Source organism: Asterias amurensis, chromosome 8 (assembly GCF_032118995.1).
Source record: "Asterias amurensis chromosome 8, ASM3211899v1".
Taxonomy (NCBI): Eukaryota; Metazoa; Echinodermata; class Asteroidea; order Forcipulatida; family Asteriidae; genus Asterias; species Asterias amurensis.
In genome coordinates this window covers 16936238-16953429 of record NC_092655.1, presented here as the reverse complement: position 1 = coordinate 16953429, position 17192 = coordinate 16936238, and the positions used below count along the sequence as shown (strand labels likewise).

The following is a 17192-nucleotide window of genomic DNA, read 5'->3' as shown; positions in this document are numbered from 1 at the left end:
TCCTAAAAGTTAGAAAGAGTTTGGTAATATTGAAGGCTGGACTTATAATCTTGTCTGTCCAAATAAGGAAACCAGAAAACCTGCAGAGTTGCCCGAGGCCGTAAATAGGACATGTCTAAAAAATAACTCTGTGAGAAAAATCACACAGTCTGATTATTTTTGCGGGTTATTTCCATGGAAGGTATTTATTGCTGGATTAAGTGGGTGGTAATGACTTGAAGGCTGGTGTTAATAGTCTGAGTCACGCATGGCCGCCAATCTGGTCATTACTACAAAGAGAAGACCTGCAGCCGACTAACGAAACGCTAGGATTAATACTAGTTAGCTAGTTAGCTAGTCCTAACTTACATGTAGGATTAATCTTAATCTAAGGCTATAAGACTCGTCCTAAGTCCTAAGATTAATCCTAAGTTAGGAAGGGTTTGGTGATATTAAAGGCAGGTCTTTTGATCCGTTGCCTTCAAATCTGGTATTTTGTGGAGTAAACATTTGATTCGACAAAATGGCATCTTTCCAACCATTCATTTGGGAACAAAGTTAGCCCAAAGTGCCCACTCCAACAGTCGACCACCAACCTAAAGCCTGGTTCATACATGTACTACCTGCGAATGCGAATTTTGACGTCACTCAGGGCTGATTTTGCAGTGAATGTTTTGCAGAAGTTCAGCACAGGGCAGTCGTTTGTGTATTATTTGTTGCGAATTTGTGATGTCAAAAGAATTTGTATCGCATGAGCAGGAAGTATGCATGAACAAGGCTTTAGTCATTTACTATGCATTGAAGAAGGGTCCTCATAGTTTTATTGCCTAATTGTAGGTTTGTCCTGGTACTTTTTACATTTTTATGGGCCGAGTTTCATAGAACAGCTGAGGCGGAAATTATCACTTCACAAACTTTTGCTAAGCAACAATGAGCAGGATACCAGTCACAAATGGTGTACGATGGCACTGTGGCTGGTAACCTAATTCTTGTAAGAATATTAATTAGCTTGAATAATTATTGCTTGATGCAATTAGTCTCTGGTCATAAAATACTACGTGCCAGTACCGGTATGAAAGTTTGATATTGCATAATCAATCTTTTTTTCTTTAGGTTTTTTTTTTGTGGGTAGATTGGAATTTAACCTGGGCTGCGAGGGCCAGAGGTCATTTTTGGGCTGGGCCAGTAAACACAGAACTAGGCAAGTCTGGCAGTCTTGTCTTTCACTAGACCTTCATCACGGTGCAGCCATCTTGAATGTTTCCAATTAACATCAGTGTAACCAAACCGAGGCTGGGAGAACAAAATAGTCTGGTTCCTATTTGCAAAATGATTATTAACGGTCATTATTGATGTTTGATACAAGGAACATTACCAAGATGGAGGCAGCATGTTTAAGGTCTTTTGAATAAACACCACACAGTCTGGAACAATGTATCTTCAAATAAAAAATTAATAAAATAGGCCTAACATTGTACTAACATGACTTAATAAAAACAAAAATTGGTCATAAAAATTCACTAAGATTCTGATAAATATGTTTTAATTCTGTTGGGTATTGAAGTACAGCCATACATGTCAGACAAATGAACTACATTAGGCCTAATCTTTTGTAATTGCTTTTTAAAAGACAGTTGATATGTTAAAACAGCTTCTTGAGCCAATTTCTTTACCGGGAATGCTATAATTTAGACTTGTTTAAAGAATGCAATTGTTCAGCATTTTAATGTTATTTTGATACATGTTGCCTATTTGTTAACACTGCCGAGTTTTGTTCACAACACCGCTATATCTAGACTACAAATGAGGCCCCACAGCAACCTCAAAGTTTTGAAATACTAACTACACTTCCGTTGATGGTGTGCCTCAAAATGTCAATACATTGAAATCTCGTATTGAATGTTGCTTTGTTGTTCTTTGTGTACCTCCATCTGCAACAAAGTGGCATACAAAACAGGAGTTCCGAGTCCGACTACGACTTATGATGTAACAATGATGATGTAACAGGGCTTTTCTTGGAATCACTGGAGAAGGTCATTCAAAATTAATTATTGTATGCTATTAAGATCTGTTTAATCTCATGTGAACTCAATTTCCTTATTGATTAAAAGCTGTTTAAAGGGAAGGTACACATTTGGTAATTACTCAAAACAAATATTAACTCAATAAACTGACTTGGTAATGGGCATTTGAGTCCTTACTTTTTTTGAGGTTATGATCACTATATTATGACCAAACTTGTGTAGCCTGGGGCAAATCTGAATTTCGTCTCGGTAAAATTATCAAGAACCAGGCCTCGTTGGGTTTAAACCACTAGTTGAAAACCTCTTCACCACACACTGATTGCCTTTTTTAAACTTAGGCCTACAACCTTAAGTCCAAGTCAGTGCTCTGTTGGACTTTGTATTCATGTAGCAAGGTGTATTGCACACTTAGCTGGTACCATCCACACTAAAACTGTGTGTGTCCTTCAACAACACCCACTGTCCTTAGAACACACCCACTGTGAAAAATATCATACCCTTGATATATAACAACATGTTTACAAAAGGAAATACACAGTACAATACATTCACTCTTAGCAATTACACTGTACACTATATGTATGACCTTCAACGCCATGGAATGCTAGCACAACCACAATCTGCAATCTCTGTATTATGTGCACTGATTGTGAATGCAACAGTTAGTAACATGTTCTTTGGTTGTTCCATGAAATTCATTGAAGGATCCCTGAAAAAAAGAGAGGGTTGGTCCTTCATGCACGTCTGGCTCATTGATGCAATGCATTCAATAGTTTAAACGAGTTGCAGTTAGCCATAAACAGGTACTTTAAAGGCACTGTACACCTTTGGTAATTGTAAATACTAAAAGACCAGTCTTCTCACTTGGTGTATCTCAACATATAATGCATAAAAGAACAAACCTGTGAAAATTTTAGCTCAAATGGTCTTCGAAGTTGCAAGAGAATAATGGAAGAAAAAACACCCTTGTCACACTAAGTTGTGTGCTTTCAGATGCTTGATATCGGGACCTCAAAATATAATTCTGAGGTCTCGAAATCAAATTCAAATATTTTAGTTGAAAATTACTTCATTCTCAAAAACTACATTACTTTTTGAGGGAGCCGTGTCTCACAATGTTTTATGCTATCATACAGCTCTCCGTTGCTCGTTACCAAGTATTAGTAAGTTTTCATGCTAACCATTATTTTGAGTAATTACCTATAGTGTCCAGTGCCTTTAACTTTCAGTCATGGCAGTGGTATCTTTTTATGGCTTTATAATTGGAAGACTGAAAGTTCACACCAAGTCTGGTTGCTAATACAACGGATGATTTCCTTCCTCTATGAGGATGATACACACTCTTGTTAAATTATTACTCATGCTGTCTTTAAGAATCATTAGGGCCCATTTTCATAGAGGCTGCTTATCGACTGATTTTTTTATTACTGCACTAGTTTCCGCTAGTGCTGCTATTGTAACAGTAAGCACACGAAAAGGTTGCTAACCTTCGGGTGCTTACCAAATGAAAATGAATGACTTAATAATGCAAAATCCATGGATGTTGAATGGCGCAAGCTGGCTGCTTATTTCTTGCTATACCCTGTTCACACATGGATGCCGCTTCTACTCTGATGGAAAAATGGCCAAGAGCTTGGCCAATCGTGGACCAATTGTGGGAGGAGCTCCATGCGTGGTTAGTTCGGGTTGGGATCTCCTAGCTCAGGAAGCTGCATGCTCTCCCCACATTTATTTTGAACATGTTTAAAATAAGCGTAGTCGGGTTGTTGCCAACAATAGGCGGGGCAAAGTCATAGTGGGAACACCACTATTGCACAAGCAGCATGGTAGCATCGTGGTGAGATCTTTGTAGTCGAAATAAAAATGCAGCTTCGTCAGCAACCATTTTGAAGTATAAAACCCCTTGGTCGGCATTGGTCGTGGTGTAATTGTAGTGGCAGCGAGTCAGAAACACTTTTTACGTAGAAGCAGTTAAGTTGGGCTGGGTCTTCAATTTGCCAAATTGCTGGATTTTGACGGCGATCATACCCTGAATTGGTCCACGATTGGCACAATCGTCGTAAGGTCGTAGTGCTGTGCGAACAGGGTATTACCTGTGTACGTATACACTCAATACGTTTACGCTTCAGCAAATTTTCTTAGTGTTTAAAAAGCAGCACCTTGTCATAAAGCTTCTTAAAAAAACAAGAAATATTGCTTACAGATTATATGCTAAGCAGAAGTAAGCAGAATTACCAGTCAAATAAATATGCAGCATGCCACGACATGATATTTTGGCTGGTAGTGATAACCTTATTCTGGTATTAAACCATAATTTGTTGTGCTTGGCTGCCTTTTCTGCACTTCAAAAGCAGCTCCATAAAATTGGACTTTCATCTTGTTTATGACGCCATTTTCTTTTTTGCTAAGGGCACTTCAATTTTAAAATCTTAAAAATCTTTCGGTAATTTTTGATAGGGCACCAAGGCTAAGACCAGGGCAGCAGTGGCCTTATCCTTGTGTAAATTCAGGTCTTGATATGTGACAGAAAGTTGGTCTTCATTTCAGTAGATTTTTTTTTTTTTTTTTGGGGGTGGGGGGGGGGGGCCCTCAAAATAACATGTTTGCAGGAGTTGTCCCATGCAATGTACAAAATATTACACGTTCATGTATGCATAAACCCCTCATTGACAATCGCTATTGATTTTAGATTAGAATCTAAATACAATAAATAACAGATATGCATATATTGATTATTTCCGTGTTGTTGTTGCAGTGTCATCAAGTGGTAGCTCTGTGTATAATAATTAAAAGCACACAGGTGCATTGTCTTTTGATGCTTCATTTCATTTCGCATTTTTATTATTAGCCTCCATATTGCGTTTGCGGTTTGTGTATTGTTTACATGAATTATGCATGGAAATTTATGTAAACACAAACATGGTCCGAGCTCTTCAGGTCAGAATCTGTCATGTACAGCCGGTGATAATTTTGTTGACCAGTTGATCTAATTAAATAACAATTTCACACAGAGTTAAAGGAACACGTTGCCTTGGATCGGACGAGTTGGTCAAAACAAAAGCGTTTGTAACCGTTTTGTATTTAATGCATATGGTTGGAAAGATGTTTTAAAAGTAGAATACAATGATCCACACAAGTTTGCCTCGAAATTGCGTGGTTTTCCTACTACTGTGCGAACTAACACGGTCGGCCATTTATGGGAGTCAAAATTTTGACCCCCATAAATGGCCGACGTGTTAGTCAACGAGGTAAAAGGAAAACCACGCAATTTCGAGGCATGTTTGTGTGGATCATTGTATTCTACTTTTACAACATCTTTCTACCCATATGCATTTTATAAAAAACGGTTACAAACGCTTTTCAAAGACCAACTCGACCGATCCAAGGCAACGTGTTCCTTTAATGATAAAAGTAGTATGTTACTGCATGAAACAACTTGGTCTGTGAAGAGCCAAGAACAGGCCTGTATGCTTCATTTTTGAAAAGGCAAGGGTACCAACATGACCAAGGCATTTTCACTTTGGCAAAGGGCACCCTATGATGAAATGGTAAATTTCTACTGGAGCATTTCAAGGGCACCAAGGCAATGGCAAGGGGCAACGGAGGCAATCGCCTCCGTTGCCTCCGTGAAGTATCAGGCCTGCAAGAATAATTTATGTAAATAATGTCAGACTGTAATAATTGAAGTTGATATAGTCAAGACTTTCAAATTTTGCATTGCAGTCAACTCCAGGATTAAAAAAATGGTTGTGAAATGTAAAACAATTTTTATGAAAATGCAACACGTTCAAGGCTGAATTTCATAGAGACACTCAAGTAGCAAATACTGCTTAAAATTGTAACGCTAAGCAAAAATATGCAGGATACCCGTTACCAGTTGTAAATAGTACACGTTACATAGTGTTTTGTCTGGTAACCTTATTCTGGTAGCATGATTTTGTTGTGCTGAGCTTTTTTTGTGCTTACCTACTTTTTATGATATAAAACATTTTAAGTACACAGAGGAGCTAATAACAAGATAGGTTTTCGGATAAAAAAATACATAATTTCGTTCGGGTCATTACCAAAGTATTCAAGCATACCTTTCATTTAGGCCCTACATTGCATACAGAACTCTGTATTGCAGACATTGTGTATTGTACATAACGGACATGTTCATGTAGGCCTGCATGTACATGTATACTAGGCCTATAAATAAACAAAAGCTAAACTTTGACTCCCATTTGACTTTTTGTCATGTCTTTTTATTATGTTGGCATTTCATGATCATGAATAGAGTAGACTTGAGTAGACTCACAGTCTCTCTTTAAAACTGTTTACGATTGTTAAATTTCAAGGAAGGCTTATTGAAAACATTGTACATAGACCTGTCTACTGTAAATAAACAAAAGCTAAACTTTGACTCCCATTTGACTTTTGGTCAAGTCTTTTTTCTCCCATTTGACTTTTTGGTCAAGTCCTTTTTATTATGCTGGCATTTCATGATCATGTACTCACAGTCTCTGACTCTCTTTAACACTGAGTCACGATTGTTAAATTTCATTGAAGGCTAATTGAAAATATGGTACATGTAGACCTGTCTACACTGTAATTAAATAAACAAAGGTAACTTTGACTCCCATTTGACTTTCAGTCAAGTCTTTTTTAAATATGTTGGCATTTCATTATCATGAACTCACAAACTCGACTCTCTTTAAAACTGAGTCACGATTTGTTAAATTTCATTGAGGGATTTACTGAGAACGGACTTCTCAGGTCATGGACTCATCGTTCTAGCATCCTGTTCCTGGTGGTGTCCTCGGTACAGCCTTGGGAAAATAACGAATGAAACTTCATTCAACTTCCATTAATCATTGAACTCATTAAATTGAGTGATCAAATTGCACATTTAGACGTGTACAAGTGTACTATGATGTGTAGCATTCATGATGACACATTTATGTACGGGTAGCTGGAAAAAAAATGTACTTTTTGTAGCTGAAAAAATTGTACTTTTTGCTGTCCAGTGTCAGGGTCACTTTTAAAGGTCAGAACAATCATCATGAACCTTAACTTGTTGTCAAATGAACACTTCACCTGAAAATACTTGTAATTTGTATTGCTCTCAACCTGTTTGTAAGTCTAATTTGTTACAATGTTTTTTTCCCACTTCTTTTATTCTGTGTGATATGATTGTTTGTTATGCAATGTTTTTACTAAATTCTTGCTACTTTTTTTAACTGTTGTGTATTTTTACAAAACCATATTGCTATTTTTGCTCATGTTTTTTAATCCTGCATTTTAATGTTTTTCTTGACTGTACAACGCTTTGAAACAGTGTTAAAGCGCTTTATAAATGCATTTAAGTTGAGTTAAGTTAAGTTATTTCCCCCTTATTAACACTAGACTCGTTTGGTAATTACTCAAAATTTATATTAGCATAAAAACTTACTTGTTTATGAGCAACTAAGAGCTGTTGAAAATATAAGACATTGTAAAAAATGACTGAAACGTAGGTACGTTTTGAGAAAGAGGTAATTTCCACTTAAATATTTGAGTTCGGGAAGACTTCAGGCATCTGAGAGCACAAAAATAATGTCAACTTTGACGACCAATTGAGCCCAAATTTTTTCAGATTTTTTTTATTTCAATGCACATGTCGGGAAAACACCAAATGAGAATACTGGTCAGTGACAATTACCAAAGGTGTCCAGTGAGAAAAAAACACCTTACAATAAGTGAAGTATCATGCCCGTTTACATTTGGGTACATGTCATTCTGATGAAGAAAAAAAAAACCCAACTCTTTTTCGTTTACAACCGCAATGGTTTGTTTTGACTCAGTATCCAGGATGGATGTTAATATCGTGCCCACGTACAGTAATTATGAGCTGAAGGTCAAATCTTTCCTACTCTTTATCCTGCAGATTGCTTGGAACGACAACCATTCCCCTCCGTGACCTGCTCCAGTCAAAGAGTGGCTCCTTAAATAGCACCTGGAAACTCTTAGACGGCAACAAACGACCGACAACGGTAACTATCAGGGATCCCTAGGGCTTTGGTCATACTGGGGCAATCTTTAACAGGCAACTTTCATTACAAGGCAAACCGACTGCACTGCATGTGAAAGTAACTTTTTCGGTAGCAGCAGGAGATCTTATTTCTAATTGTCATAATAATCTCCAAGATTTAAAAAAATTGAAATGCAGGATGCCTTTTTTCTTCTTGTAAATTTGCTTGGAACTGATTGCCTGTAAACTGTATCGCTTGACATGATCCCTTTTGTAATTCAGTTATACAGCATTCACACAAAAACACCCCAAAACAACAAATCAAATCAAATCAATCAACATTTATTTCCATACAAACACAATATACAAATACAAACAATAGGATTTAACAAGACTGAAAACTGTATGGAGGCATGGCTCATTAAAGCAAAGCTTGTAAGCTGGGATGCCTTTATAAAACAAAAGGAAGGTAATAAGATCATTTAAATTATAAAACAATGCGTATAGTAACATTAATAACATCAAAACGAGACGGATAAACAAAACGCAAAAACAAATACTCAACAAGACAAACAAACACCTCAAACTAACACCTCAAACTAACACCTCAAACAAAACCAAACAACACCCCAACAAACAAACAAACAAACAAACAAACAAACAAACAAACAAACAAACAATACAAACACCACAAGAAGGCCACGACGATAGAACTAAACCAAAGTAATGACAGAATCACAACTATGTTACAACTAAACAAACGAACCACAATCAATGCAAGACAAATAGTAATCATGATTGAAGTTAACTCACTCATTGAATTGAATAAGAAAAAGTTGAACTTTTGTGCTCACTTTCTTGAGTATGTGTTCATTAAACTTGGGTTTTGTTAGCAAGAGCAAATCACTCTCCTTAAAGTAATTATTAGCATAATACCTTTCTTGATTACGAGTAATGGGGAGAGTTTGATAGTATAAAACATTGTGAGAAACAGCTCCCTCTGAAGTGATGAAGTTTTCGAGAAAGAAGGAATTTTCAAAGAATTTGATTTTGAGACCTCAGATTTAGAATTTGAGGTCTCGAAATCAAGCATCTGAAAGCACACAACTTCATGTGACCATGGTGCGACAAGGGTATTTTTTTCTTTCATTAATATCTCGCAACTTTGACGACCGATTGAGCTCAAATTTTCACAGGTTTGTTATTTTATGCATACGTATGTTGAGATACACCAACTGTGAAGACTAGTCTTTGACAATTACCAATAGTGTCCGGTGTCTTTAATTCACTTTCTTGATTTAAGGAGAGTGGTGTACAGCTCTCCTCATATAAAAAAACAAAACAATGAACGCCTGCAACTGCTGAATTACTGAGACTTTCAATGGAGGATACCCATGCTTTCATACGTACATCCTGATGGACTGTTAAAGGGAGTAACCCTAATTCAGCCCCAGGATTAGGCAGCAATGTGCCCCTTGGTGACAGTTCATTTGGGTCGACAGCCCAAATCGGTTAAGTGTAGCCCTCACATTGATAATACTCCACATTAGATTTAACCCTAAATTTTCACATTTTCACAGGTTTGTTTTTTCATGTTTATGGTTGATCACGCAAAATCTTGTTACAATAAATGTTGCATTACCATGGAAATAATAAATAAATAATAAATAATAAATAAAGAAACCCACAACTTTTACATTACCTGATTACCTGAAACATTACCTGAAACTTGTATACACTTTTAACTTTGGTTTTACCCTTACACCAATGTGTGTTAGCACTGTATACACAGTACTTTCCCGAGTCCTGTGGAGAACAAAATCACAAGCATATTAATAATAATTATAATAATAATTTGGGGGGCTAATCATCCTTACTCGCAGCTAAGAGCTGAATTGCGAAGGACGCGGCTACAACGTGTTTGAGAAGCAGGCATGCAAGGGCGCCTTTGGCTGGCAGCCGCATCAACCCATTATGACCAGGGAGCACAGCTAGAGATCGAAAGTGTTTGATTTTTTTCGGAGGGAGGAAAACCGGATGGTCTGGAAAACCCTCGTGGCACAGTGGAGAACCAACTCGTTGGGATTAGAAACCCTCAATTATTACACTGAATTCACTTTGTCATTTCTTTACGAAATGTTCTTATTTTTTTTTCACAGGGAGAAATTGCACTACAAATCAAATATACCCCACCCCCGGGGGCTGAAGGACCTGCTAAAGGAGGCGGAGGAGGAGGAGGAGGAGCCAGTGCTGGTAAGACTCTATTTAAATCGGGGCTCACCCTAAAAGAAAACCCAGTGTATGTTGTCTGTCTCTATACCTCATACAAATTCATGACCGAGAGTTTATTCACACACATGGTAAATGCGCATGACAAGTAGAACAGCGCCCGGGCTTTTTTCATTGTGCGACCGGTCAGCCCGGGTGCTATTTTACTTGTCATGCGCTTTACTGTTGTGGTACTGTTTTGTACACACGCACGATCATCGCTCTAGCAACATCCGACACTTAAACAAACTTGTGCATTTTATTTCACAGTAATTTTCTCTTGCTCCAAACAACTGAATATGTATGAAGTAGTAAACTAAATGTATCATGGTTTGAGGGTGACTAGTCGATATGTATGAGCTCCCCTCGGTATTGGAAGTTGACAAACTAGTTCCCACGGCTTTGCCTCAGGAACTAGTTTGTCAACTTCCAATACGTTGGGGAGCCAATATTGACTAGTCACCCTCAAACCATGTTGTATTTGTATGATAACGAACGCTATTGGCTAGTAGACAGCACTTCTCAACTTGCCCTGTGGGCTACTAAAACTTGTGCAACCGACTTGTTTATAATGCTCAATATTACTTCCTATTTACTGATGCAAATAATGTTTTATAAAAATGTGTTAATTTGTTTATTTGAGTGTGTGAATGTCAACTCATTTGACCAATAAACCGGTTGTGATCGCTATAGTACATCAGATTGACGTAGTGGTACATGTATATAGCCTTGCCTTTTACCTCTTGGACCCCGGATCAAACCCCACTGAGGGCACTACTGTATGTGGATTAGGTTTTCAGTCCCTGCTTTTGTGCGGGTGTTCCTCCAGAATAATGGACCCTTCCCATGAAATATATGCTAATACTATTCACGCATGCGTACAGACCCTGTTGGTTGGCAAACGCCATAGAGTTGTGCACTAAGCAGACGCGCAATCGCGTGTGCGCCACGCAGCCATTAGCCGTGTACAAAACAGCGCTATGTTCCCTCATTTTGCCAACCAAAACGTTCGTGCGCACGCGCTATGTGCAATTTACATATTTCATGGGAAGGGTCTATTCTCTGGGGTTTTCCCCCCCACATCTGAAACTGAAACTTCCTTTCTTGTCTTCTCCCCTTTGGGTTTTTTGCTAGTATAGTGATTAAACAAATGAAATAAAAGGCCTTAAATTCAGTTTGACCTTTATGGACTGTGTAGGGAAAACTGACACCCAATTGCATTGAGTACTTTGCGCGTCTCATGCACACATGTAACTTGAACTGCTTGAACATGTGCTGCGAGAAGCAACACTGTATTGCACTACAAAATGCATCCCATGCTTAACACGCCAGCAGACCTGATACTGCACGAAGGCAACAAAGGCGATTGTCTCCATGCCCACTGGTCATTGCCTTGGTGCCCTTGAAACACTCTAGTAGAAGTTGACAATATCCTCGTAGGGTGCCCTTTATTTACCAAGAAGTAAATGCCTTGGTGCCCTTGAAGTGCCCTTTAGGGTGCCATTTATCGAGGAGAAAATGCCTTGGTGCCCTTGCCCTTTCAAAATTGAATGGCCAACCTTCCGCGTTTGTTAGCCTCTATAGGCTAATCACCATTTTCCGTTTTGCTCGGTGCAAAATGTCCATGCTGTAAGCTGTGTGAGCAGTGATCAATGCAATAGTAATGCGAAGTACGCCAGTGCACAAACCAAAATTCCTTTCTATCCTGTGAAATGCATTTACGCAAGCCCTAAATTTGCTGCTAAAACACAAGGTGAGCGCTGACTTAACGTCAAGCTGTTTTGCTTAGGGTCAGCAGTGCCATGGAATTGGGCCAAGGTTATCCATGATCCAAGTTTACATACTACGTGTAGACCAGTCCAAGGTAGCCATGGTTAACAAAAATGATTACTGAAAACAGGAAGTTGATTGAATCTTTTGATCTTTCATTATGAGTTATGTCCTGTGCTGCTATAGAGGCTTAGCAATGTGTTTACTTTTGGCTGTACACAGTTACAAAATAATTAGCTTAGACTTATAGCCCCCCCCCCCAACTTTTCCAGTATTACTTATGAGAGTATGCCATACACTTTGTGTCGAACAGCAGACTGTGCGCAAGTACTACGCATAGTATAACCAAGTATATCCCAACTACGTAGAGTTTTACATGCGCAATTTTGTTTCTTCAAATACTTAAAAGTACATGTATAACATGGTTAATGGTCGTAAAGTTTGTTAATTTTTTCTTAAGGGGGGAGGGGGGAGGCCAGTTACATTTAGCTATTTGAACTCATTGGTCGTCAAAGTTGAGAGGTAGTAATGGAAGAAAAAACACTGTTGTCGAACAAGTTATGTGCTTTCAGATGCTTGATTTTGAGACCTCACGCGCGAAGTCTCGAAATCAATTTAAATATTTTAAGTGGAAAATAATTTTTTTCTCAAAAGTTACGTTACTTTAGAGGGAGCCGAATCTCACAATGTTTTATACTATAAACAGCTCTCCATTGGTCGTTAACAAGTAAGTTTTTATGCTAACAATTATTTTGAGTGATTACCAATAGTGTCCAGTGCCTTTAAAGTTATTTTGAACATCTTTGACAATTCAAATTTCAAATGACTACATGTTACACTGAACAAGTAATCATCTTTGTAAACAGTGTTGTGGTTATTCTTATCAGTGTTGCTGTATGGCTTAAATGTTGTTTGTACAAAGTATGTATAAATATGTGAATGAAATGGACGTGTAGTTTTAATCTGGGCCCAATTTCATGGCTCTGCTTAGACCAAATTCTGCAATCACCATTCCTTTGCTTTATTGGCAAGTGCCAAATTTCTGCTCTAGCTGTGTACATGTAAGCAAGGAATTCTTAAGCATGCGCACAAGCAAAAATCCCCTGCTATCCTGTGAAATATGCTTGGATGTAAGCGCAGAAATCCCTGCTTTCGGTAAGCGCTGATTCTTTGCTTACGGTAAGCAGAACCTTGATATTGGGCCCAGGTGTGTAATGTAAAATTGTTAGGTGACAGCAGGTGTTTACTTTTACCTGAATTCTATAATGTGTAAATTATTGCACAAAACTTGTGCCTACATCCGATCAATAGCCTCGAAACGACAGGTGTGTTAGTAATCAAATATTGTATCATAATAGTGATAGATTGGCTGAAATATGTAGCGGAAGCCATTTTAGAAAGCAGCTTTACGCAATGTCACCTGACAATTACCATTGCTATCAATGCTAACCAAAATGACCGCCATAACTGGCTGTACTTCACATTCTAACATCAGAGTGAGCTCCAGTTGCCCATCTTGCTGCGCTAATATGATCTTTGGTTGAAACTTTGGTTGGTTGCTATAAAGTAAGTGTATTGATCGGCCCTGTCTGAGGATAGAACTTGAATGGTTTTACCTGTTTTTGGAGAAAGAAATTAACCAGTTATTAACCAAAATATGTTTTACGGTCCACTGGCTGGAGACCAGGGCCCAATTTCGTAGAGTTGCTAACCAAACAGGATTACCAACCAAATTTCCACGCGATGTCAGGATAAGCAAACAACGGCGGAATACCAGTAACAAGCAATATGCAACAAATGGACATTTTGTTGTAAATCCTGTTATTATCAAGGAAGAAATTTCATGCTAAGCAAATTTATAGTGCTCAAGCAGCTCTATGAAATTGGGCCCAGTGGGGCAGTGGAGGGTTTAGTAGTTTTTGCTTTAATACTGCTATTAGTTAACAACTGTTTTGGTTGCTGTGATTGCTTACTGTAGCTGCAGCAGACGGTGATGCAGATGAAGGAGACGAGGATGAGGATGAAGATGGTGGCGGTGATGACGGTGGTGGTGGTGATGGTGGTGATGGTGGTGATGATGATGGAGGCGGAGGAGGAGGAGGAGGAGGCGGTGGAGGAGGGATGTAAGTAGTATTATCAGTTTACGGATCTAAAAAATATTCTTTATAATCTCAAATTGGGAATAAAAGGAAATAAAAGGGTAGCGATGAGTTCTTAATCGGCCTGTTAAAACCGGCAGGGTTGTGGGTGTGCGATCAAGGCCGGAGCCGGAGCTGAGGACCTTTATCGCACGGTTTACTTGTACAACTTATTGTTTACGTATGCATTTTATTGTTCTCTTTGTGCGCTATTGCTTTAGTGGGTTTACAAATGTCTTCATCATTATTATTATGTTTATTCAGTGCTGGAATACGTAAGAAAAAGAAACGTCGAGGCAAGCTCTCCAAGAAGCCTCAAGACTTCCAAGTTCGTATCAAGGTGTGGGAAGCTCGGCAACTGGCTGGGGGCAACATCCATCCTGTTTGTAAAGTCACCGTCTCTAACCAGACTAAGATGAGCAGAGTTAAGAAGTCTACTAACAGACCATATTGGGATGAGGTAGGTAGTACTAGTACCCCGACTTCTTCATCTCCACTCATAGAGTTATATAAGAACTAGAGGGCGCACTGGGCTATTGCGGCCTGGCATGCACGTCATTTTGTAAGTTGACAAAACAGCATCGCACAGCGTGTGTTTGTGCAGCCATTTTGTAAGTTGACAAAACAGCATCGCGTAGCGTACAATTAACACAACCTTCAACGTGTACTTCATACAGAATGGCATGCGTGTCTCCTTGCGGTCCCGTCGCGTTTGTGCATGCAGCATCACCAGTGCACCCTCTCGTTCTTATACATAACTCTATGTCTCTACTCTACATGTTGTGCTGTTGTTTAGGTAGCCTTTAATCAAGGCGCACGCTCGGCGGCAACCCCAGATATCAAGAAAAAAGACCAGCGCGATCAGCGAAGCCGCGAAGCGCCTTTACTAACTCGTTTATCTAATTAATTATTCATATATGCACCTTCTGTGTGTTGCCCTTAGCACGTGACTTTTTAGTGCACCATTATGTATGTGTGGTTAATGGGGCGTTCACGTGGCGTGTGATCTATGGTAATTGCGTCTTCTTATTGGCCAACAACTCATCACGCTCATGCATGAGCATTACATTTCTTCCACCCAAATATGTGGCAAAAAAGTAGAGAAAAACATAAGGCCCCAAAACGAGTTGGTAAAAGTGCTTGCGTTGCGCCGCTCGCGCTGGTCTTTTTTCGTGCATGATATCTGGGGGTCATGCTTGATGTCTGGGGGTGCTGCGTGCGCCTTTACTAAAGGCTACTGTTAAGGTTGATCTTGAGCTGACTAGCTGACTTAATTAAAACCTCCTGCTGTTTGACTATTCCATATCATCCACTGTTTTTGTGTGTGTATATTACAGGTATTCTTCTACAACTTCCATGCAAGTCCAGCTGAACTATTTGATGATGTGATCGACTTTCAGGTAAATTTCTTTGTAATAAGTTGATGAAACCATGGCTGTGAATTTTTTAGGATCTGTCAGGCTTGTTTATCTTGTTTTGGGAAAACACCCTATCAACAACAAGGGCTTACATAACAAACATGTATCCCCGATGCAAATTTAACATCTATTATATCGTTGCGGTACCCGCTGCCAAAACATAGGATTCGAACTACCTCTAGCTACCGGGCAACCTCGGTAGTCTAGTTGGTAAGACACTGCTCTAGAATTGCAAGGGTCGTGGGTTCGAATCCCACCCGAGTAACATGCCTGTGATATTTTTTCACAGGACTCGGGAAAGTACCGAGTATACAGTGCTTACACACATCGGTGTACATGTATATGGGTAAAAAAACAAAATTGATAAACATGTACCTGTTTGAGACAAAAACATATCTTGTTAAAACAGTCTTATATGCACACACTTCATTTTTTCATTTTCTTTCCATTTCATTACGTTTAATGTACTTTCGTTGTGGAGTCAATGACTCTGTAAGAAAGAAAAAAAAACTTAATCACTACACTAGCCAAGAATCCTCAAAGAGATAAGACAAAGAAGGAAGTTTCAATTTTAGATGTGGGAGGAAATCCAGGGAAAACCCTGGAGAACTATTCCAGGGAAAACCCTAGAAAATTAATTGAGGGAATTGAAAACCCACGCAGTTAGGTAGGGACTGAAAACCCACGCAGTCAGGTAGGGTTTTGTAGGGACTGAAACCCAATCCACGTGTAGTGTCACCGGGGTGGTTCCAACCAGGGTCCCTGAGGTGGAAGGCGAGAGGAAGATACCACTACACTCATCCGCCCACACAAACTACAGAGATTAAAGGTTTGCTGTTAAATACAAAGTAATGATGCTTTTAAGTGAAACCTTGTCATCTTTATATAATAGTTCAATTGGAAAAGATAATTTTGTACATTCCTGTGTATTTTTAAATGATTTATTTTCTTTAAAAATACATTTAATAGTCTTCAAGAACGCCCACATAACTAGGTCACTTGCTGACATATGGCTGGATTCCCTACGTGACGTCATTACTGAATACATTCATGAGCTATTTCAGAGAACAATTGTTACGGGACAGGGTCTGCTAAAGGAATGACAAATATGTGTTCCTTCTATTGTCAAATTCACTCATGATTATATATTATGTAGCGCATGTGACATAACGTAGGGAATCCAGCCATATGTTAGCAAGTGACCTTTTAATGTGGGCGTTAATAAATTAAGAAAATAAATCATTAAAAAAATACGTATTTTTTTCCCAATTGAATTATTGTATAAAGATTACTTTGTATAACATCAAACCTTAAAACGAAGGGCCCCCTGTAGTACAAGAAACAATGTTATACCATGGTAATAGATTATGAATTGTATTGGTCAAAAACGCGCCACATGGTGTGTGGCGAAGGCTCATGTACATGGCTCAGAGGGATATGAGTGATGTACCCCATGGGATACATTACCTTGATTGTGCCCAACGATGGTTGTGGGGGCAGGGGGACATAGACCGATCCATTAGGCTCCGCCCACGACGCTCGTGTGAGCAGGAACATGTGAGCCTCTCAAATGCCTTTCTGCACAATCTGCCGCGCACGTCAAGAA

At 38.9% G+C, this 17192-nt stretch overlaps 1 protein-coding gene across 9 annotated transcripts in view; it reads left to right on the top strand.

The window, feature by feature from the left end:
- Positions 1 to 17192, top strand: part of LOC139941124 (myoferlin-like) — a 146151-nt gene that overhangs the window by 6477 nt on the left and 122482 nt on the right. For all 9 annotated transcript variants that reach the window (XR_011786540.1, XM_071937564.1, XM_071937566.1 and 6 more), the window contains 5 exons: positions 7909 to 8014; positions 10152 to 10245; positions 14009 to 14153; positions 14433 to 14628; positions 15506 to 15568. Coding sequence is in view for 8 of the 9 variants with exons in the window: in XM_071937564.1 (XP_071793665.1) it covers positions 7909 to 8014; positions 10152 to 10245; positions 14009 to 14153; positions 14433 to 14628; positions 15506 to 15568 (604 nt within the window). In the remaining variant the exon portion in view is untranslated. The remainder of the gene's footprint in view (positions 1 to 7908; positions 8015 to 10151; positions 10246 to 14008; positions 14154 to 14432; positions 14629 to 15505; positions 15569 to 17192) is intronic.